At 42.7% G+C, this 23,048-nt stretch overlaps 1 protein-coding gene across 4 annotated transcripts in view; it reads left to right on the forward strand.

Annotated features, from left to right (window-relative positions):
- Positions 1-1,124: 1,124 nt before the first annotated feature.
- The window catches only part of AFF1 (AF4/FMR2 family, member 1), a 115,077-nt gene continuing 93,153 nt past the window's right edge, over positions 1,125-23,048 (forward strand). For 3 of the 4 annotated variants that reach the window (XM_010564427.1, XM_010564431.1, XM_010564430.1), the window contains exon 1: positions 1,125-1,176. In XM_010564427.1, the coding sequence (XP_010562729.1) occupies positions 1,142-1,176 (35 nt within the window). In that variant the 5' untranslated portion in view covers positions 1,125-1,141. Of the gene's footprint in view, positions 1,177-16,016; positions 16,270-23,048 lie in introns of those variants that run through there. The other variant, XM_010564428.1, reaches the window with a different exon arrangement.

Raw genomic sequence — 23,048 nt, forward strand, 5'->3', positions numbered from 1 at the left:
GGATCCATGTGTTTGGAATGTATGTGTTTAGGAGTACTGCAATAACTGCCAGTCGGACATCCCACGCTCTGTGTGTAGCATGTCCCTGGAGATCTCAGCCCAGTCTCCCTGCTGTAAGCAGGTACTTAGCCAGCTGTAGTTTAGCTCCCTGTTTTGAATGCTGAAGAGCTCAGCAGAGATTGGTACAGGTGCTGGATTAGGTAGCTGCTAGTCCTTTGAAAAACCTGCTGAGAGAGCCAATGTCACATGGCGGCTCCTGCTGTCTTGCTGTTCCAGACAGATGATTACTAAATGTATTTTGTTGTTCCTAGACAGTTAAGGCCAATTTCTGCAAACACTCATTATGATATACTGATGAGTGTTGGTGGCTCTAACAGGTCTCTTTGAAACCAACAGAAGTGTTTACAGGAGCATTCCCAGCATTTACAAGCTTTTTCAGAGCTCAGTTTCTTGAACTGTGTGTTTGATGCAGAGATTGTGCCTCAGCCTATCAGTATTGAGGATTGTGGAGAAAGCTGTCAACCTAGTGAACAGCAAAAATTCAAATTATTTGCTGCCTTGTAACCTAAAGAATAGATTTCTTACTCATCTAACCTTCCTGTTGTGTAGTATTTCACACCATCATCTTGAATGTAATTGAAAGATGATTTAGACTGCTAGGGAGAATTGAGGGATTCACGCAACTCTGAAAATATCTGTGGGAGAGTGTTGGGGGTGAGTATTGTGTATCTTTTTAATTTTGCAGTGCAAAATTATTTTGGAGAGTTAATTTAAAATGGAGATTTCAGATATAACACACATACAAACCTAAATGCAGAGTGTGCGCACAGACGCACACAGACAAAGGAAATAAACATTTTTATTTCATTTTTTGTTTGCTGTAACAAACATTCTAGACATTGCTATACTGTAATGACTTGCTACTTTGGAAACTGAAGATTTTTCATGTTTGCTTGTTCAACATTCCCTCTTTTCCCCTCTGCTTACTCTGAGGAAGGGTGTGCTTCGGTTGGTCTTTGTGACTGTTGAAACAAAGCTTGGGTGGCATCTACTGAGTACAATGTGCTGTTGTTTTGTAAAAGAGATATTGAATATCTGTTTTTTCTCTTCCAGATGAGCTGACTCAAATGGAAACATCATAATGGAACCTACAGACAACCAGAGCAGCAACAATGGGTAGGAATTAATTTGATGTAATCCTGTCTTCCCAGGTGCTCTGGCAAATCTTGAGACGGTTTAAAAAAAAATCCCCCCCTCAGTGCAAGAATCGTAATGACTGAGTGGGAGAGGAGGAGTTTCAAATCTAACATGCTCTTTTATCAAAGAATTGATGCCTTTTTTAACTTGAATCTGTTGTGAAATGAACAGTGTTTGACACTGGGTCGCAATGGGACCCTCATGTAGACGTGGCGCTTAGGGACATGGTTTAGTGGTGGACTTGGCAGTGTTAGGTTAATGCTTGGACTTGATGATCTCAAGGGTCTTTTCCAAGCTATATGATTCTCACTGGTGAGAGTGGCCCCTTGTCCTGTGGAAGCTCTACTCATCACATGGAGTTCAGGTGTTTGCTTACAGCACATCATGCCTTGATCTCTAGTGTGCCAGCCCTGTTGCTTCATATCCCGTCCTGTTTGCAGCCTCAGTGTAGCTGGGGGCAACATTGCCATCCCAGTGATCTGCGTGAGGCAACCCAGCCCTTAAACAAGCATTTCTGTACTCTTAATGCATTTGAATTGAGAAAGGCAATCCAGACCTGACTCAGGGCTCTGAGTCTTGCAGGTTGTCCTGGTTTTGGCTGGGACAGAGTGAATTTTCTTTCTAGTAGCTGATATAGTGTTATGTTTTGGGTTCAGCATGAAAACAGTGTTGACAACACACTGATGTTTTCAGTTCTTGCTAAGTAGTGTTTAGACTAAGTCAAGGATTTTTCAGCTTCTCATGCCCAGCCAGCGAGAAGGCTGGAGGGGCACAAGAAGTTGGGAGGGGACACAGCCAGGACAGCTGACCCAAACTGGCCAAAGGGATATTCCATACCATGTGATGTCATGCCCAGTATATAAACTAGGGGGAGTTGGCCTGGGGCGGATTGCTGCTCAGGAACAAAGTGGGCATCGGTCAGCAAGCAACTGAATTGTGCATCACTTGTTTTGTATATTCCAATCATTTTACTATTATTGTCATTTCATTATTGTTATTATCATTATTATTTTCTTCCTTTCTGTTCTATTAAACTGTTCCTATCTCAACCCACGAGTTTTACCTTTTTCCTTCTGATTCTTTCCCCCATCCCACTGGGTGGGGGGAAGTGAGTGAGCAGCTGCATGGTGCTTAATTGCTGGCTGGGGTTAAACCATGACACAGGTACACATCTTTGGAGGTTTGGGCAATGAGGGTTTTTACACTTAGACACCTAATTTGCAAAATTGATTTCCCCCTGTCCTCCCCTCCACCTCCCCCAAGGGGGTCAGTTTTCTGCAGTTCCCATTTCTTCCTCATTTAGCTCTTTACAACTGCCAGTGTGCTTTATCCTCATACCACAGGTCATTGTTCTTTTCTGCTATTATACTTGCCATCCTGAGGCACAAAAGGACAGTGATGACTACACAATCACATTAAGGGGAGAGGCGTGGGTGGACAGAGATATTGCGAAGACACCCAAACTCTCTACTGCACCTCCTCTGCTATCACTCACCAAAGTACATCTAACTTCATAATTTCTTTTTTTTTTTGGCAATACAAGGGAAGGAATGGAGTTTTAAAAAAAAAATAAAAATCTGTTTTCTGGATGGATTCTGGTTGGAATACTGTATATAGTAGCCTGATCAAAAAGCAAACCAAAATCACAGGCATTTACTTGCTCAGTGTCCTACATACCTCTCTGCCTCATCTAGGGATTGGATCGCCACAAAATGAATCTGACAGCTGTAGTGAATCTGGAGGGTACATTGTGTTCTGTACGTAGATGTTATCTTGATTCAATTGGAATATAAATCAGGATATTTAACACTCTTCACAGTGTGGTTTCTGACAGCTCCAGTGCCAAAGCCAACAAGGACTATAAACTTCTTTCTGTTGTTTTTAACTGCTTGTGAAAGTTCATACTGGTTATGGAACATTTTAAGGCATTCAGAGTGATAAGTGAGTAATGCCAAGGAAGATGATGGAAATTGCTTCTGATGGCTGCCAAAAGCTAGTAGGGTGCAGCCTCTAGTACAGTCTGGTTCCTGGGAGAAGGTGGTTTATTTTTTAAATGTTTCCTTCAGTTTAAATATTGAAGGACAAAGGGTTGTTTTCCTCTCTTTTCTCAGAAATGTTTGATTCCTATCATCTGTAGAGCAATTTCTTTCATAAGAGGCTGCATCCAACTTAGTCTTCTGTTGTTAAAGTTGAAATATTCTTTTGATTATATTCTTCCTTGCTGTTTTTTTCAGTGTTGTACTCAGCTTAGTTTCTTTCCCTTGCCCTGCTGCTCCTCTAGCTACACTGTAGCCATGCTGTGTGGGTTAGACCTGGTGAAATCTAAGTGCCTTGCATGATTTGTCTAGCAAGGATGTACTGCTGGCAGTCAGCTTTGGTTCTGGAAAGTGCTAAGTTTAAGAACGTGCTATAAAGCAAACCTATGGACAAGGGCTTTGCTGAATCAGGGTCAACAGACAGTTCTGCTGCCTCAGCCTTCTTCAGACTTGCCATTGCTTACAGCGCAGAGCTTCGTTTACCTTGTTAAACTGTTTTTTGTGTATGCTTGCGTGTATGGGTTTCTGAATTTTGCTTGCTTTCCAACTGTACTTTAGAGGCAGGAGTTTGGGGATAAGATTAATTTATCTCCTTTCCTCCAAATATGTGGAGCCCTTGAAATTCTATGTTTTGTAGTTGTAACCTCTGCTTTACAGTAGCAATGTATGTATTTGTTGCATGGCTAGTTCCTCGAATACTGGTGGAGAAAGACACAACAGTATGAAGCCCTTGACAGGCTTGTGTAGGGTTTGGGATTGACAGAATGTAAGCAACTCTTTAAGGATTATCCTCGCTGAGGACATATGGCCTCTGGTTTTCTGTAGAGGTAGCAAGGAGATGCAAGGAAGAAGGGTGCTGACAGCTGGGGAGGCTTGTGGGACTGAGATGTTAGGAATTGTCCTGCCGGTCTGAGGCAGCAGAGCCTTTATGGAGTGTGGTCCTTGCCTTCTGACCTGGTGCAGAAGTCCCCTTTGCAAATGAAAAGGCTGCTTCAGGCCAGGAATCACAATATCCAGTTGACTCTTTTCACCTCCAAATGAGAAGGACTCATCAGTGGCAATAAATGGCAGTGGCAAGACGGATTTCTTGTCAACAGAACTGGGAGAACACATTTTAATTAAAGGACAGCAGTGACTCTTGAAGACTGAAAGTAAGGGGCTGTGTCTAAAAAACCTGATGTGGTACAGTGCAATGAGATGTTTTGAAAAGCCTGGTAAGGGCATGAATTTTACCTATTTCTGGCTATAAACAAATACATGTTTTACTTTCCAGCAAATACATTTCAGGAAAGCTTACTGGCTGTGTATTTAATGATTTTAATACAGCTTGGTATCTATTCCTTCTTCATTGGTACTCCATGCTTGATTAATTCTTTCACAGTACTGTAAGCTTCTGGGATTTGTCCCACAAACTTAATGGATTATCATACATTTATGAGTATAATGTCATATTGCGTTTTTTTCCTGAGTTAGAGGATGCTGTGTTCTCCTTTGAAGAGTCCCTGATTCAGATTTGTTGGAATCTTGCAACAAAAGCTAGGTACTGATTGCTGTTGTTAACATTTTTTTTCTTTTTTTGTTGATTATTTTATTTTATTTAACACTTCTTGAAAACAAAGATGTACAAAGATTTCTTTAATAATACCACCCCCATGCATGCCCACCCAACACCTTAAATAGCATTATAACAGAAAAGGCCCAGGAGCAACTAAATTTCATAGCAGGTAAAAAATTATTAACTTAAAAAATGGCTTCCTTGAGCTGTGTGGAGATGTGGAAAACTTTCAGATGCTTCAGGAGGAATAAGTTGAATAGATGAACAAGGCTGGAGATAAAATACCATGTCATTACTTTGAAAATCCGTGGGTGTGTGAACTGAGTAGTACTGAACCACCACTCAGGTATGGCAGGCATTGTTAGTGGTGACCAAAGAGATACCGATCTTCCTTCTGTAGGAGTGCCAGACCCTCTTGCAGGTGCTGTAGGTACTGTTTTTGGCAATGTATCAGCATCTGCACCTTATCTGAAAATGTTGTTCCTTCATGCTTGAAACTTCTGAGTCTTTTTTTTCCCCTTGTAAATCTCAGCCTCCTTTTGGTCAACATATCCAGATATGGGTAGGTATATGGCCAGGCGAGATGGTGCTGTGTACATAAAATGCAAATAATGTACCCACATCCTGTGCTTTACCACTGATGCCTGAGGTCAGTAGTCTGGCATTTTCAGGAATTCAAAATTAAGAAACAATGTCATCCAGGTTGCCTGCACACCTTCCTTTGTTTTTTGGTTGGATTTGCATTTCTATGCAGTGTTTAAATCACAGGCTTCATCTCTGGAGAACTCCATTCTCATTCAAAACATAGGTAGATAAGAATGGATCTTCTAAAATCAAAATGCTCATAGATAGTTTAAATACGTATGGGATTATGATCACCTGTAGGAAACTTTTGCTGTTACGTTTATTACTTTGGTAATCCTCATCACCTCAGGAGTGCATTTCTGAGCTTATGATGAGCTGAAGAGTATGAAAAGCTTATTTTATTGGTTTGCTTTGTTTGCGTTTTACTTAATGGAGACGGTTCCCTTCATTTGCAATACATCTTTCAGAGACAAGGACCTGAAAAAGGGGAAACTTGTATCCCTGATCAGTGAATAAAAAAACAGGTGGGAAAAGCTGCAGTCTGCTAATCTTGTAAACAGATATAAGGGAGGTGGTCTACAGCTGACAGGATATATTCTGACAGAAAGCTTTCTTCGGGGAAACACTGATTTTTCAGACTCAAAATGTTCTATGGGAACTTACCAGTTTTCATCAAATCTTCCAATACAAATGGCATAATTTTGTTCTTAGAGCAGCTGGTGAGCCAAAAAACAGAGGTGGGGAATACGAGGCCTCTTGGCCATTCCCTTGGTCGTGTATCTGAAACTTTAAAAAAAGCATCAGAATGGTATTTGCTTCATGTGAAACGTTTGTGGCACAGGATTTCTGAGGCTTTATTCTGGGTGGGATGTTCAATGCTCTCCTCCCCCCTCCTTAAAAATAGAAAGTGGCTGCCAGCACAGCTCAAGAATTGTTACTGATCCCTTTTAGGAGACAGCAGGCACCTGCCTGCCTTGGCTGTTTGTAAGTAGGATTGTTGGGATGTTTTAGAGAATCTGTAAGTCATACAATGTTGTTGTTCAGTTTGTTATCTTCCTTGTTAAATTTTTGGCAGAGAGAATGCTCAGTTTGCTTTTGTTTTGAAATTCCTTTTACATTTTCAGCAAACTTGAGATGCTGTTTTCCACACATGACACTTCCAGTGTTCTTTGCCTTTTCTTTCTCTGAAGATACCTTCCTAGGAAAGGAGAACAAAAAAAGCCCTGTGATTCAGCAGCAGTATGTTGTTTTATCACTGTGAGCAGCACTAGGGGAAGTCTAGTCCTGGTGTCCTAGTCTCCCAGTCCTTTCCTGCTTCAATTTCTGATACTGCTTTTCCTCTCTTCCAGTAGTTGGCAGGATCTTGATATTCCCTACCTGTGCTGTGTGATATTTTTGCGCTGAGGTTTCGAACAATTTGAGTATTGATTTTACTTACAAGTTCTTTTCAGGGGGTGTGTGTATGAGACAGATGCACTCAACCCCCCCTTAACCAAACTAGCAGTAGTTTGGTACAGGCTCCAAAGGAGTTAGAGGCCTGAGCTGTAGCCGGGCCAAGAACTCCTCTAGGAAACCCACAAAGGAGCATAGCCCAGTGAGCAGTGATGCATATGTGCTTGGAACACTGATCATGCGATTAACACATGAATAGCGGGGTGGTTCTTCCAAGAATCATTTATCGAGGAACAAAGCAAGCTGTGGGTACAAGGAGTCTTGTGCATACCTCCCCCATTGTATGCAATTTGACTATGAGCCAAGCACTTTATCCCATAAATATGACAGCCTAAGTGAGCCTTCTTTGAGCTCTCCCTGCTGGGCAGGATGGCGGCATGGTGGTGATCTCCCCTTGAGCTGGGACGCCTCTCAAGGTTGCACGTTGAAGCAACAAGATGAGCCCAATTTGAATTCTCCCTGTATGGCAACTGGACTGTATGCCAGGCAGCTCTCCCCTTGAGCAGGGATGCCTCTCAAGGTTAAGCGATATTAGTTGTTTAGCTTAAGTAAGGAAGTTTTAAATAGAGTTATAAAGTGTGATTTAGTATGCTGTTTGCTTGGCTTTACTTACTTAGCATGAATAGCTAGATTTGCTGAAGTCTTAGGCCGCAAGCTGTAAACTTTCACCTAGATTTACTGAGCCTGTACCTACTTAAGCAAAACAAGGGCCTCCAGAGCCAGCACAAACCAGAAGATAAGGAGGCTACAACTGTCAACAGCAGCTGCAACTAGACAAGATAACAGCCTGTCTGGAGACAGTGAAGGAATCCAATAAAGAGTCAGAAGATCCCAGACCAGAATCACTATTGGACCAAAGGGAGTGTGGAAGGCGTGTGAACAGTGCGTGAGGGGTGGGTGAATAGTCTTTAAGGGTATAATTGCCCAGGGATTTCTTTGTTCAGTGTCCCTCTCTGGAGGCACCCAGCTTGAGCTGATCCTGCTGCTGTACCACTCTATTACATTGTTTATTTTTATGAGATTCGATGCCTCAAACTCTGCTTTGGGAAACCTAGGGTTTGAACTTCGGAGTGAACTAACACCAGATGTCTGGACAGAAGGCGCTTCTTTAACATCAAGGTTTGAGATTCCTTATCCGAGACTAAGAGATTCTTCCTTACCCAAGGCAGAGGGGCCCCTTATTTGCAACAGATCCTCGGTAAGTGACTGATAGCATGCTGAATGAATGTCTAATGAAATCCATGTAGCTAATTCCATTAGCCATAAACTGTTGACCAAGTCTGGGACTAAGTCTGGCCCAGCCACATGTAGACTCCTCTCTGAGAAGGAGTTTAGAAAGCAAGGGGGTCCACTGTGAACCTTGTGACTCATCGGGAGGGTCTCCCTTTCCTTTTTGCATCTCTGGTCTCTGTGTAAATCATTCTAAATTGATTCTAGCTCAATTTTCCTTTGTATGTTTTTTCCATGTAGTTAGTAATAGAGTGAACCTTGCCATTGAACTCTGTTAAGTCATACTTTTACAAATCCACGTTAAAATCACATTTGCTAATACCTTTGACGGTGATTCTTTAAGTGATCCAAAAACTCCTTTGTGACAGCGTACTGTGTGACAGTATCACTCTGTGACATTATGGTGACTTTGTTCATCTTTTTTAACAGCTGATATTAATCTACTTTTTATCTGAATTCACTGTTAAACCAAATTCAGTGTGACACAAACTGGGGGAAGGGAGGAGACCATTAGGTAAAGAATACTGTATATCAAGATTTAGATGATTTAAGTAATGTTCAAGTAATAATTTAGTGGCAACGGCAATGATTTCTGCCGCATTTATTGCTTGGATACTGCCTAATAAAATAGCCTTTCTGTCAGGTACAGCCCCAGATATCAGGGCCTGTAGCATAGCGTCACCGCTGTGGGGGTCTCTCAGACCAGTGCTGTGCTTTTCATGGCACTGATGCTCTGAGAAGGCTGTGTCTATGACCCACTCAGGATAGCACTGCTACTGCTGCAAGAAGCCCAGCTGAGCTGTGGACTGAGAGGAGTGAGGTAGAGGCTTCAGCACAAGGCCCAAAGAGCTTGTTATGAACATTAACTTCCTTTCTTCTGTAAACAGGTGTTTCACTCCCAGGATAGGTTTGTCCTGAGGACTAACAGTGGTTTCTACGTGGTTCATGGTCATGTCTTGAAAGACTGTATCATCATTGCCTGGGTGCCAGTGATATTAACATTTCTTAATTTTTGAGTGCTTGCCTTTGCAAAAATAATAGCATACTTTTCATCACAGTGTATCTGTTTAAAGGGTATGTTAAAAAAAAGGCTAGCAGCTATTTCTATGTCAGTTTTATTTGGTCACCCTTTTGATTTACCTTACAGGTTTGCAATTTCTTCAGAGCCTCAGCAGAGGTCTCTGCTGTGTGCTTTGAAGAAATTGATGGTAGGCAGTCCTCACCTGGCAGTGTGAAGCAGGGTTGCGTTTTCTTGTACTGTCTCAGAGAGTTTCATAGGCATTTGTGAGATGAGCACTGAAATACAGAAGTTGAATAATGACATGGAGGTTTGTCTCCTTCTGCCCTATTTCCTCACAGCCCTTGTTCTCTTGGAAAGCCTCTGTGCTTCCAGTACAGGTGCGTCACCTTGGCACAGCCTTGTACACCTTGGATCAATGCAGAAGGCTTTGCCATAAAGCCAACACCCTGTTAAACATCAATCCCTTTTCACAATACTGGAATCAAGAAGCACTTGAACAAGTGCTTTTCATGAAGGGCAGGTGGAAAACTGCTAGAAACTTTTGATGCAAACAAAGCATGTTGTTCTTGACATTTTTTCCTGGAGAAAGCTTAGCTGTTGTAGCAAGTCTATATAATATATTTTTTCCATTATCTATTGTTCTACCTGAAAAAGCTTACATGAATTTTATTTAATCTTCAGGGAGATAACCTGTATGGAAATCTCCAGTCTAAGCTATCTGGATTAAGAAAACTTGTATGATCAGCTGGAGAGGGTTTTAAAACAGAAAGCAGCTCTGTCTGTTATTTGTTTATCCCTTTTCCTTGGCCTTTTTTGCCACTGGACAAGAATGACGTCCATGCGTTAGTACATTTGGAGGCAATTGGAGCTACAGTTGTAGCTAGTGTCATCTTAGGCACTACTGTACTATAATAAATAACAGAAATTAAGCTAGTGATAGGTCAGATTAATGCTTTAAGAGGGAAAAATGCATGTTGTGGTCAAAAGTGACCGAATACCATAGAGTCATGGAAGAGACGGGAGGACATGTAAGGGAAGTGGGTGGTGTTTTCTGATCTTTTCTTACCTTTGTTTCCACCTCGCAAATTCTTTCTAACAGTGAAAGTGCTTATATGACCTAGAGAACCTCCTCCTCCTGCCCAGTTTAAGCATTCCTAAAACAGACTAAAACCTACATATATTGCATAAGTATATCCACATACACTATGCGTTTCTTGATTGTTTTCACTATGTTCTCCCCTTCTCACATCCTAGGGAAGAGGTGGCAGTGATCTCTTACTGCTTATTGATCCTGAAACTATCAAATAAAAATTTAATTGCACTCAGTATCATATTCAAAATGCTGGCTTCTCCCATGACTACATGATTGTGTATGCAGTGAAATATCTTATTAAAGCTTTCAGTCATTAAGAGAATATGTGTTTAAACCTCAGAGCACATAGCAAATGCAAGACTGCTGTGTACATCAAGTGTGTGTGTAGATATATATAATGTTGGCTTACTGTATTTCACTGCATAAACGTTTAAATGGCATGATATTAGATGGTGTATGTATGTCCACATCTAGCAATGGAACCTGCTACCAGCCAGAATAAGACAAATCACATTCCTTAAAATTTCCGAAGCAGTGTATCTGTGCAGCCTGTACAGACAAAAGCTTTGTTTACTATTGGAGACAAGGAAGAAATCCAGAAGTATATAATCTTTAAAGTTTTCTTGACTAGAGAGCAGGTTCCAGCCTGGTTAAGTACTGGCAAAGGGTTGAATATATCCCATACTGCTTGGTTAATCTCTTCATACTGGACTGAAGCATCCAGCTATGTCTTCAGAAAGTTTGAAACTGATCTCATGGAAAGGAAACTGACCCTCTTATTTAATGATTTTTCCAGATGTGTAACATATGGAAATGTACTCTGGACTGCAGGCCCTGGTCCAAATTAATTTCTAGTCAAGCAGGAGATTTGACATGTGGTCAAAGTCTTGATATTTACCTAAGTGCTTTGGGAGCCTAGAGTACTTAGCGTTCCCTTCACCTGGGGAGGTGGAGTGGAATTAGTTGAAGCACAGGTTTTGGAGAGAGAAATGCTGAATATCATCTCTGTCATAGGATTTCTGCAGGGTAGACATGAAGAAATTTGATTGCCTGCTTTGTGCATACACTTATCCATCTATACAATGTGAATATTTTGTGATGTTTAGAAATATTTTGTAGCAGCTTTGATTCAAGTGCAAAATCTCTTCTAACATATAGAAAATAGTTACAGCCTGAGTGTTTGAGTAGTCGTGGTAAAAAACAGTTAGCAGGTTCTTGGGGAAGTGTGGATTCCACAGGTCTTAGCAAGATGTGGGAACTGTGGGGTAGCCAAAAATGTCATTCCCCATGTTGGTATTTTGCATTTGCAGCGCTGGATGTGCAGTGTTCAACTAAGTATAGCAGTGCATTTTTGTTTCTTTGCTTAAACAGCAGAATGGCATGTTGGAGGAACCTTAAATTTGCTAGCTTGGTAGAGCTTTCTTCCTGTCAATCAATAGCTTCTAAATCTTCAAAAGTACTGTAATGGTCTAGATAGATACAGGGGAAAAAAAAATACCAAACTTGATGATGAAATTTCGAGATAGAGGCATAGATTTCAACTTGTTTCCTTTCTCTGCACAGTATCCCTTCTTTCAAAAAGAAGAGTTTTGTTATTGTTTGCATGAAAGGTATACATGAAGAAGACTAAATGAATTCTAAATTACTTAAAGTAGATAGTCTTAAATAATTAAATGCTTCCCTTTTTCCTTGCTTTCTAATCTCTTCAGCTGAAATTGCAGAAGATAATTACATATATAACTCTCCAGGGCAAATAGGATCTATGCATTTGTTTGGAAAACCCCTCCAAAATTTTGCTGGATGTGCAGTTTTGGTGCTGGTATTAGTATGTTTAATTACCAGTGCTTTTGATTATACTTAGTAAGAACTTTCTAGCAGCAGTTAAATATATTCTCTTCTCTGAAGCTGTCAGGCTCTCAGCATTATTATTATTTTCCACAGCTTTTCATAGGGGGAAGAATCAAGTTCCTTCAAGTGACATGTGAGCTTGAAAGAGGATGTGGGACTTTTTTTTTTTTTTTTAAGTTATGATTTCAAATGCTATCATTAAGCCCTAAGAAGAAAAGCAGCATGTGTTTTGAAAGCTGCAGTTACTCTTACCTTCTTGTTGGTGACATACATTGCACTGAATCCCCGACTTTGCTATGTAAGCCAGACTGAGTGTCGTGGTGAACAAGATGAACAGGAGCCATCAGCGTGCCCTTGTAGCAAACCACTGCCTGGGCTGCCTTGGCAGGAGGGTGGCTGACAGGATAGGGGAAAGGATTCCTCCCCTCTGTCCAATGCTGGGGAGACCATGCTCCCTAGTAGAGGAAGGACACTGAGATATTACAGAAAACGCAGTGCAAGAGCTACCGGGACAACCGGGCTGGAGTGCACAAAGTGCAGGAGAGGCCGAGACAGCTGGGTTTGTTTTCCTGGGCAAGAGAAGGACGAAGGGGTGTTTATTCCTGTCTGTTGCTATCTGGTGGGGGTAGAGAGCAGGCAGGAGCAGAGTTCTCCCAGATGTGAACAGTGAAAGGATGGGAGGCAACAGATGCATTTTGAAACACAAGAAATTACAATTAGATAGTAAGAGGAGGGGCTAGAGAGATTGTAGGATATCCAGCCTCAGTACAACTTGATAAAAGTTGGTTGTGCTTTGAGGGCAGAAGTTGGATTAACTGATGTCTGGATATCCCAGGCACCTAAATTATTCTGTGATTCTTTCTTGCAAAATAAAAAAATGGACACCCCCCCCCCCCAAATTTTAAAGACCTGTTGTCAATTTATATTTTGTTCACATTAAACCTTTTGAAACATGTATTTAAGAAGCCTCAGTTTCTTGCGCCCCCAAGTGACAGCCTGGCTATCCTCAGTCTCTCTTCCTTCCCTCATCCCTAACTCGACAAAATGTGACAGGTGATAAGGACAGACCAGCAATGGCCCAAGGACTGGGGTACTCATCTGGGATGTGAAAGTTGGTTTTTTAAGGTTGGGGAGAGGGGAGATGTTTCACCTGAGAAGAGTTAGGTATTTGTGAATCCAGCTCTAGCAGTGGTAGCCCCGACAGCAGTGGTTTTGTTTTGTTTTTTTTTTTTCTTGACTGTAAAGTGCTGAAACCCTCCTGCTTAAGCTGCTCTCCTAATAGCAAAGGCTTGCACATAGTGTATCTGCGTAGCATTCCTGCCTCACTGTTGCTTTCTTTGTTCATTTGGCCCTTTCCTAGTGGAAAAGGGGCATGAGGGTAAGGTGCGTTTCCTTGGGGTTGTGTCTTACCTGAAAATTAAAAAAGTCCCCCGATGAGAAAATCAATGAGTTCAGCTTTGACAAAATAAAAACACTTACAAGATGCAAAAAGCCCCCTCCAGGTTACGATACAGTTGAAGGCAACAGCAAGAGGACGTAGACAGGAATTTTCTAGCTTGTTTTTCGGTAGTACCTCGCAGAAGTGTTTTAATTCATACAATACTGAGTATCAGAATGGCAAACTCCAGACCAGGAGTTTAGATGATTGGAGTGATTCTTCAAATAAAGCCGAGGTGAAAAAAAAGACAAAACTATCATTTTTACCATGTGGTGTAAATTACATATTACAAACCTGGCTGAAATGTCTTATGGTCACCAGTATCAAGTTATCAGAGCTAAGAGCCTGAATTAGTCTTCTAGGGAAAAGAGAGATGCTGTGCTTCCTTCTTGACAGAGCTCTAACATTTCTATAGTGTTATGAATTTATAAAATGCTGCAAAATAAGAAGTATTAGCTACCAACATTAGCAACTCTGATACTAGTAGTTTGCCTCTTTGAAGACCCCTGCTGCAATCTGGGATGCTTGTCTTCCATTCTAGGCTTTGCTGTTGGCCACCTGGGTGAAGCTGGGCATGTCATGGCACCTGTCTTTTGTACCCTGTTTGTAACCTGATGAGATTGATACTTGTCTCTTTGGAGATGCCCTTATTAAAAAAGTGTTGTATGAGAATTTCATGTTAATCTTGTTACCGCCACACCACAGGTCATATACAGTAATCATCTCTTGCTGCCTTCTGTACTATCTCATTTACATATGAAATTTGCACTAAATAGCTACTTCTGCAAGCTTAGTTTTAAGTTTAAAAAAATGTGTATGTGAGTGAGTGTTTGTGTAAATGTAAAAGGTATGCTTTGCTGGGAGTTAGGGTTTTTGTGTTACAGTTACTCTTCCTAGTGAGGGGTGTCTGCTGCTTGGATAACTTGTTATTATTTTGTCCAGCCCTCATGGGTTTCCTTATTTGTTAATTGCTGTGAAATTGTCATCTTGTCTTCAGAGATGATAGTGGTTTTACCGGCACTTTTAGGACTTCAAACAATTGCACAAAATGCTGGGTGTGGATTTTGTTTTTGTTTGTTTGGGTTGGTTTTTGAGGGTGGGTTTTTGGAGTTCATAATAGACATTGTCTATTATCAAGGTGACACCTCAAATCCCCAGTAACTTATGAGCAGTTGAGTCCGTGATTATCTGACATAACAGTGGTATTATCTGCTTAGATTATAGTCAAAGCCACTTGTTTTGCAGTTTTCTATTTACAATCTTTCCTTTTTGGGCGAAGACAAGGAATGGGAAAAACCCAAACATTTTTCAATAATTTTTACATTTTTAAACTATGTACTTAAAATTATATGCTTGTAGAAGCTTTATATAAATGGCCTTTTAGAATTATAATACCTTATTTCCCATGAACGGGGTATAAGCTCTTCTCCTGGTACCTGCTGAGTACTTTGACGCAAGTTGTGCTTTAAAACAGAAAATTAGGAGGAATGTAATGTTGTTGCAGCGTTGGTAGGAATCTTAGCTATATATAGTCTGCTGAGAAAAGCTGAAGGGATCTTGGATAAATGTTTTTGCCTGCTGAATGCTTGGTTAATTACTGGTTGAAAGGAGTTGCAGTAGTTTTGTTTTTATAATTGTGCCAAGAACACCCAGAGCAAAGGACAGGTATTGCTGCTTTCTGAGCGAGTCTACAAACCGCGGTCAGGACTAGAGCCCAGAAGAAATTGCGTAACAGATTCCCCCCTCCCCAGTTTCTCAGCCTGCAATTTCAAGTACGGGCACCCGCAAGTTTAGTAGTATACTCGGGTTTTCACGTGCTCCATCTGCGTGGCCAGACGGGACTCACGTTTACATCTAGGTTCTGTGTCCGCTTTGAGCGTTTTGGAAACTGTGTGAGCCGCGTTCTCTCGCCTCTCCACAAAACCAAAGACCCCCCCGCCAGCCCCTGGGGTGCGGCCAGCGGCAGGAGCTGGTACGCGGGGTCGCCTCCGCTGCCACCCCATCTCCCGGTTTCTGACGCGTGCTCTTTTTCCTTAGCCTTGTCCTCCCCCCGGCCCCCCGAGCCCCGGCAGCGCCTCCGGAGAGGGACGCGGGTTGCGGAGGCCTGCGCTCGCGCTCCGGGGGTGGCGGGGCGCGGTCCCGGTCCCGGTCCCGGTCCCGGTCCCGGTCGCGGTGTGGGGCAGGGACCACCCCACCACCGCGGGGCCGCACCGCGGCGGCGGCGCCCGCCCGCCCCAAGCCTTCGGTTCTCCTGCCCTGACAGAGCGGCATGTCCATTTAAGGAGGTCGGGTCGTACCATGAAAACCTTGCTAAAAAGGGGTAGCTGTGCACACTGCGGGCGCCTGGGCTGCGTGAGCCGCTGCGAGGGCCGCTGGCCAAAAAGCCGCAGAGGAAGAAAAGAGCAGCCGGCGGCGTGCGGCGCTGACGCTCGCAAGCTGCGAGCCAGCCCTCGGCTTTTCAGCGGCCCTGCGTCGCCCCCCCCCCCCCCCCCCGCCAGCTGAAAGTGCGAGGGCCGCATCGCCCTCCCTGCCGGCCGGGAATGCATCGAGCCGGGGGAGGGCCCGAGTGCCCGGATGTCGATCAAAATGAGTGTAATCCAACCCTGCGCTAGGCAGCCCGGGCTCGGGAAACTGGGGCTCCGGGAGCGAGGGGCTCAGTGACATTTTAGAGGGGAACCGGGGAGCGGGCAGGAGGGCGGCCGGCAAATGGAAGAGAAGATTTTGGCAGGGGGGTAGAGCCTGGACAGTTGGGGAGAGAGCTCATGGATAGAGGACGCTTGGCAGTATAAACTTCACGATGGCTGCCCAGTCGAGGTACGGCATTAAATAACTTTTATCGCTGTTGGTGGATTTCACTGAGGGCTTTTCATAGTCCGGTGTTGTTAAAGATGCTCTCGCTCGTTTTGAGACACAGTTTGCTGTTGATTTTCACACGGTGCTTCACAGAGGTGTGTGTAGAGACACGTCCTGGATAGATTTTGTTCATGTATTTTGTTCACTGAAGTGTCCACTACCTCCTCTCAGCGAGAACTTTCTTTTAACAGGAAAAACAAAGTCTCAATTCCTCCCTGTCAAATCTCTCCCTTTCCAACAAGTTAATAGCTCTTTGAAGCTGATCTTCTTCTCCCTTGTGGACTCGTCTATTATTTGTTTGGGTTTTTTCCCCTGTAACCAGCCTAGTGTAAACAGGTTTCTGTGATTGCTCACAGCAATATTTTAAAAGGTAAATGGTTTATATTTGGTTGCATTGGAGAGCTGGCTGTATAAAATGGAAGCAGGTTGTGTCTGCTTGTGTGCAAATCCGCTGGATAGGTGGGAGGGTAGAAAATGGTTGTAGAGTATGAAAAAGAATGATCCAACGTAGTTGCTGTCAGGCAGCAAAATTCAAGCAAATATACCAATCTTGTTAAATACTTTTCAACAAACTGTGTTTTTAAAGAAACAACTTCTTGCCTGCTCTGGGGGGGCATCCTGTCTAAAGTAAATTTCGCACTCAGCATGGGGGAGGCAGCTTTTCTTAAGTCACAGTACTTGATGAAGCAGTGCTATTTAAGGTACCTGTTAAATGCCTTTTAGCTTTTACGATACTTTAATGGGCATTTCAGAAATGCTGAAGAGAGAAATTCCTTTTTTTTTTTTTTTTTTTTTTGTTCTTTAGTCCCATACCAAACAGCCACCCTGCTCCTCTTTTTCCTCCAGGCAGAGAGAAAAAAAAATTAAAATGGTGGCATATCCTACACAGAAGTTTGGCACTTGCAGTGTATTCTCACAGTGGTGCTTTTCTGCAGGTTTGAAGCCATGAGCTGGCTTTAAATTACAAACTGCAAGTGACAGAGCCCTGAGGTTTGGGGAGGAAGGACGGGAAGATTGATTGCTTCGTTAACAGCTGAACTTTTCTGTAGCTCTGACTGCCTGCTCTCTCTGTGTGTGGGGAGACTGGGAGTACTTAACAAAGAGGCAAAGGTTTAATTTTTCAGCATCTTTTTTTCCTTTGTATGATCACTTATTTGCATGATTTACTGGCCTGCATTACCAGTGCATTGCTTTAATAGGTCCGCACACTAAGAGAGGATACAGCATAAATCTTAGTGCTGCTGGCTGGCCTTGAAGCTTGGCTTGGCTCCAAGGCCAGGGACGTGCTTGATGTCTCAGAGGTTGCACAGCCATTTTCTTGGGTGGCAGGAGAGCACATGGAAGCCAGGTCCCAGCAGTAGCCCCCAGCCTCGGCAAACTGGCTGAGAAGGGGCAAGGCTGGCACTGGGGTCAGCAGCCCACATCCCTAACCTGTAAGGTGGATGGTGCAGAGAATAAAGTTGTACACATTGAGTGGTTCAAACTGAAAGTGAGGAAAATGGACCAAGGGCTGCATCCGTGGGGCTGAGTCCTGTGGGGTAGGTGAAAGGACCGTGGCCCACACCTACTGTGTGAGATGGGCACGGAGACAAGATGTGCACCTGCCATTCTGTACCCTCCCTTCTCCTCCGTTGTATGCGTTGGCTTTTGCTTTTGTCAAGATGCTGTCAGGTGCTCAAGCTGTAAAACTGTGTCAGAGCATTTGAGCGTAGGGAGTAAGAGGATAACCTCTGTATGCTTGAAGCTCAGTGTTAAAGTCTCTGATTATTGCTCATTTTAAGATATTTGAAAGAGAGTAGGAGTGAGTGAATATGGGCAGCAGAAGTGAATCTCTTGCAGGAGAGGCTACATTTGCCAGAAAGCCTGGTGCTTGTGGCACAGTCAACAGGGGTATCCATCTCAGTCCAAGAGATTCGTGCTTTGTGGATGCATAGAAGCTTTTATTCAACAGTGAAGGATGAATTCATATTCACAATAAATAATTGGAGTTACATATACTGTGTGGGACTGAGAGGCCACATGTGTCTAGAATTTGTTTGCCAAAACGTGTCGGAGGGTTTACTCTGCTAGGTAGCTGACAAAAGATGTGGGTGAGCTTTTTGTGTTCATTTCTCCTTTGTAAAAAATACAAACAAGTTCTGCAAGCTCAGTAAATTACTGATGAGCTGGTATGGTACAGAGCACTGTAGTGTTTTGGGTATCACTCTGTATGAGGCCTTCAGGCACTCCTCCATCTGCTTGGGTTTGCTATTTCTCACATGCTGTATGTTTCAGCTAGTGAAAGGGATGTGACATTGGGGATGATGCTTGTTTGGTAATAAGAAAATCCTGCATCCTTTCTTGAGCTTCAGGGCTGTGATCCCAGACAGCTCGCCTAGCATTTGGGTTTCACTGTTTTGAAGGGTGGAAGGGTAAGGAAAACATGCCTGTTGCTGCTTTTCAGCATTTTAAAAACTGTAATAGTGATGACTGAGAAACTGATGTGCTAATGGATGCCACAACATTTTTTAAAATAGTAAATCTTAAGAAATGATTATGTGGTGAGTTGGGTATGTTTTTGTTTCGGCTGTTTGAGAATGATCAGCCTCTACCAGTGGCTGCTGTAAATAGCTTATATCTAGAGCCATTAGGTGGAGAAACTATCCTCCAGTTAGTGTTGTTTTGTGTATAATGTAGATTTTCTTTTTTTTCAAGTTGCTAGCTGAGCTGTAGGTTTTCAGCTGTAGCTTTCTATGCACTCGCTTCTGGAATGCGTGGATGATCTGATGCCTGTAGTGTCCCCAGGCAACAGGGCTTGTGTCAGGTGTTTATGGTATATTCAGGAGCGTGTGAGCAGAAGCAGAATCGATCTGAATGAGGACAAGTTTACTTTCTTGTTAAATGTGGTGTGATATTCATCACGTGCTGTTCAGCTGCTCTGAGATACGGCAAGACCCCTAGGAGGTGTGTGGGACTGACTGGCACCTGCGCTCACTACCAGCTACTACCAGCGGTCAGTGGGGCACGAGGATATGGCTCCTTAAGTGAGTGGCAAAGCCCATCTCTCTTCTGCTTTCTTCTTCATTAAAATGTGTGCTCTACTGCAGCAATCGCAAGCTGAGGATCTTTAGGTGAACAGCTGCTTTTTTTGAAGATGTAGGTTGTTTTTCTCAGGCTGGTTGGGATCATTTGAAATTATCTGTAGAGCCCTGTTGGTTACACTTATTTTATTTAAAATTCGTGGACAAATAAATACTTTGTCGTTATGGATGCTAAGAATTTCTAGTTGTCGTATAACTTGCCTTTTGAAGTGGTCATGATTAGCATGATTGCAGGTATGCAGAATGAATGCAATTTCCTAATCTTTGTACATAGGTGAACACAGTAGCACGGTCTGAGCAACATGAAATCCAAGTGTTGTGCTGTCATCCCGGCTGGGCTCACCTTGCTCTTTCTCCTGAGGCAGCCCTGCAGGGAAGGGTAATGATGGACAGCAGTCTGGAAAGCCCTCTGTTTCCACCCCTTAAAGCCAAGCGTACCAGCTAAACCCAGAAGAGTCTTGAAATGAGGCCAAACCACTCATTTTGGTAGAAAAAGGTGATGCTGTGCAGAAATAAAATGTGGCCATATCCACCTTTAAAACATGGTAAATGCAGCAAGACAGTTTCTTCTGAAGGGAATAACGCTGAGGCTTTTCCCCAAGGAGAAGCTATGTTGAATGATGCAGCTTGATTTTGTTCCATGTCATTTCAGAGCTTTCCAGGCCAGATCTGAAGACATGTTTCATAACTTGTTTGTTTCGTGGGTCCTGTTGGTACAGGCAAATGCCGGTATTGGTGACGCTGCGTTCCAGCTAGCTGATCTTGGTGAAGAAGGGATGAAGCAATGTCTTGTTGGAGTTTACCTGTCTATTGAAAGCTAAAACATCCTGTGGACCCCCATTGGTTTTGCTGATACACTGCTACTAGCCCTGCCTGTAGAAATACAACCCTATTTTCTCCAGAACAAAATGCCTAGCTGATCTACAGCATGTTTTGCGGGCTGCTAGGGATTTTCAGTTCACAGTTCCTTATTTCCTGGACTTTCTGAACCTGGAGTCTGTTGCTTTGGAGCAGGCCTGCAGCTGAAGCTCCCCCACGGAGAAGAGATGTTCATAGGGAAGTGGATTTTTCAAGTAGGTTTGTTGGTTTTTGGGTTTGTGTGGTGGTTTTTTGTTACTTTGGGGTTTGTTTGTTTGTTTTTTTTCCAGTGGGGTTTTCAACTTGTTATAGGCCTTTGAAAACTTTGAAATACAATTATCATGGTATACATGAGATGGTATAGAAGGGAATGTTTCTTGAGATCATGTAATTTTCCTGGGTCTGAATCTGCATTGTAGAGAAAGGCATCTTCTCACTGCTTTTTATGAGAAAATCATTTGCTAGTTCAACTGTAAGATGCAGCACAAGTAGCAGGAAACAAGCTTTTAATGAACTGCATAAATTCTCCTCAGCACTTTCCTTCTGAGCGTAGGCATAGTGAATGACAACATGAAGCTTTTAAATGCTTTTAAAAATATAATAGAAAAGCTGTCTCAGTAGTACATACGGATGCTACGAAGACATTGTTCTTCATGAGGTGGACTACGGTGAAGTGAGGAAGAGTTCTCCACTGAGTGCAGGGTGTCAGGTTCCTAAGGCCTGGATCAGCCATAGGGTGGTCAGGAGTGCAGAGGCTGGTTTAGTGCCTAGCTCCCGAGCAACATGATGAAAGAGTTACAAGAGTTACTTTAATGTAGAGATGCCCAAGCCTCAAAAAAAAAAAAAAAGGGGGAAGTATTCATCCTGACTCATCCTGTTCAGGCTTGAACGCATCGTGGAGATTTTTTTCCCCTGTGGTATGTTATAGTGAAAAAAAGTACTGGCTATGTTATGTTTTGCAATTTTGGCTGCTGCAGTTCATCTGTGTCCATGATAAAAATGAGAAGACACACGTAGCACTGGCTGGAGTGGAGCAACTGGCTGGGGCAGATACTGCTCCAAAATGCAGTGTTATCATAGGTGGATTAGGATAGAGCTGCATTGTTCCAGCAGAATGCTTTTATGGGGAACAAGCAAGAGTTACTGCATGTGCTATGAACAGATTTTCCACAGTTGCATATTTACAGACAATTCAGGGAAGAGAAGTTGCGTTCTAGTTCTATACAGAATCAAGCAGCTGTAGAAAGTGGTGAGGGGCAGAATCCTTCCCGCCTGTCTTTCCTCTTGGCTGTGATGGCTGCTTTGTGCAGAGCTAGCCCCCAGCTCTCTTGTATGCTGCTGAGGCGCAGAAATTGTTGATCACCTTATTTTACTGCACAGGTTTTAAAAAGTGCATTTCTCTTGCTGCCTTATTCTTGTAGGGGAAGGGAGGGGTGGCAGGGAGGGAGAAAAAGCAGGTCTGTGGGCACAAAAACTGCATTTGGGAAGGTGCTCTGCTCAGCATTGTCAAGCTGAGGTGTCTAGGAAGGTTTGAATAGGCAACCTTCATCATAGGTACCATATGCTTCATGAAGATGTTTGTCTTGGGTTAGTTTAGGCTTAGATATTGTGTAGTGTGTAGAGTTGTCATCTTCAGTTGAACTGAGTGTTTGTTGTATCGGTGACCTAAAGTTTTCCTTTGGTGGTGTTTTTGCAATGCTACCCATCAGGTTTAGAGAAAATAATGTCCGCACTTTTAATTTTTAGAGAAGGTTCAACAGGCAAACTGTTAATGTTTAACCTCAGAGACAACAGTAGAACTCATTCTCAGAACTGTAAAAAATGTGGGTTTCATTTTTGTACTTGTAAAAAAAAAAAAAAAGCTACGAAAAACCACAACCAAAAAAGCAACAAAGAACAATAAACAGAAACACCCCTACCCCCAATTCACCAAAACCTAAGCAAGAAGAGCATAGCAGATGCCCTTTTAAAAAAGAAACAGAAGAGCAAACGCATAAGCATATGATAGTATTTTTATTCTATACATGTTTTGCTTGGAGTACCATATACTGTGTAATCTATAAGCAGCAAATGACGTATTTATCGATGTGTGAACATCTCCTTCATGGCACAGTAGCATTCAGCAGCTGGTGTGTGTATGTGAGGTATGCGAGAGAGCATGAGTGCATGTGCCTCTTCCCTGAGCTGAGTTATGGGCATTACAGTTCGAAATATGGGTATCTGCTAGCATCTGAAATTGAAAGGAGTTATTAAAATGTGTAGCAATAAAGGGATATTAACATTTTCGGGGAGTTGTAGACATATTGTAAGAAATTGCTTTCAGTATTCTTATGCTACCGCAGTTTGTTAGATTGTGCTTAAAAAAATATTATAGAGATAATTAATCTTTGCAGGCACAGCTTAGAAACCCTCCCTCATAACTGGTCTGCATCTATTTCTCAAGAATCCTCTCCCCCCACTAGGCTGTTTTGGAAAAATCATCCTAATTTGAAGACAGGGAATATGCTGGCAGTTTAGAAGTGCTTTGGTGAAATCCTTCTCTCTTTTCCCTGTCCCCACAGCCCTCGGAAGAACAAGCTGTTCTAGTAAAAGTTGTTTTCCTGGTGCCAGTAAGCCTGTGGTTCTGCTGAGAGCAGGCTGTCAGTCTAGGGACCTATTTCTTAATACCTTTGCTAAAATAACGTGTACTAACAGAAAGTCAGCATGGGCTATCCATGCTGCAGAGCAGGGAGGTTTGCTTGGGGTTTGTTTGCTTGGCCTTTTTTTTTTTTTTTTTTTTTTTTTTTTCTCCCCTTGTTTTTC

The sequence above is a fragment of the Haliaeetus leucocephalus genome, unplaced genomic scaffold (assembly GCF_000737465.1).
Source record: "Haliaeetus leucocephalus isolate CR32 unplaced genomic scaffold, Haliaeetus_leucocephalus-4.0 Scaffold178, whole genome shotgun sequence".
NCBI classification, from domain to species: Eukaryota; Metazoa; Chordata; class Aves; order Accipitriformes; family Accipitridae; genus Haliaeetus; species Haliaeetus leucocephalus.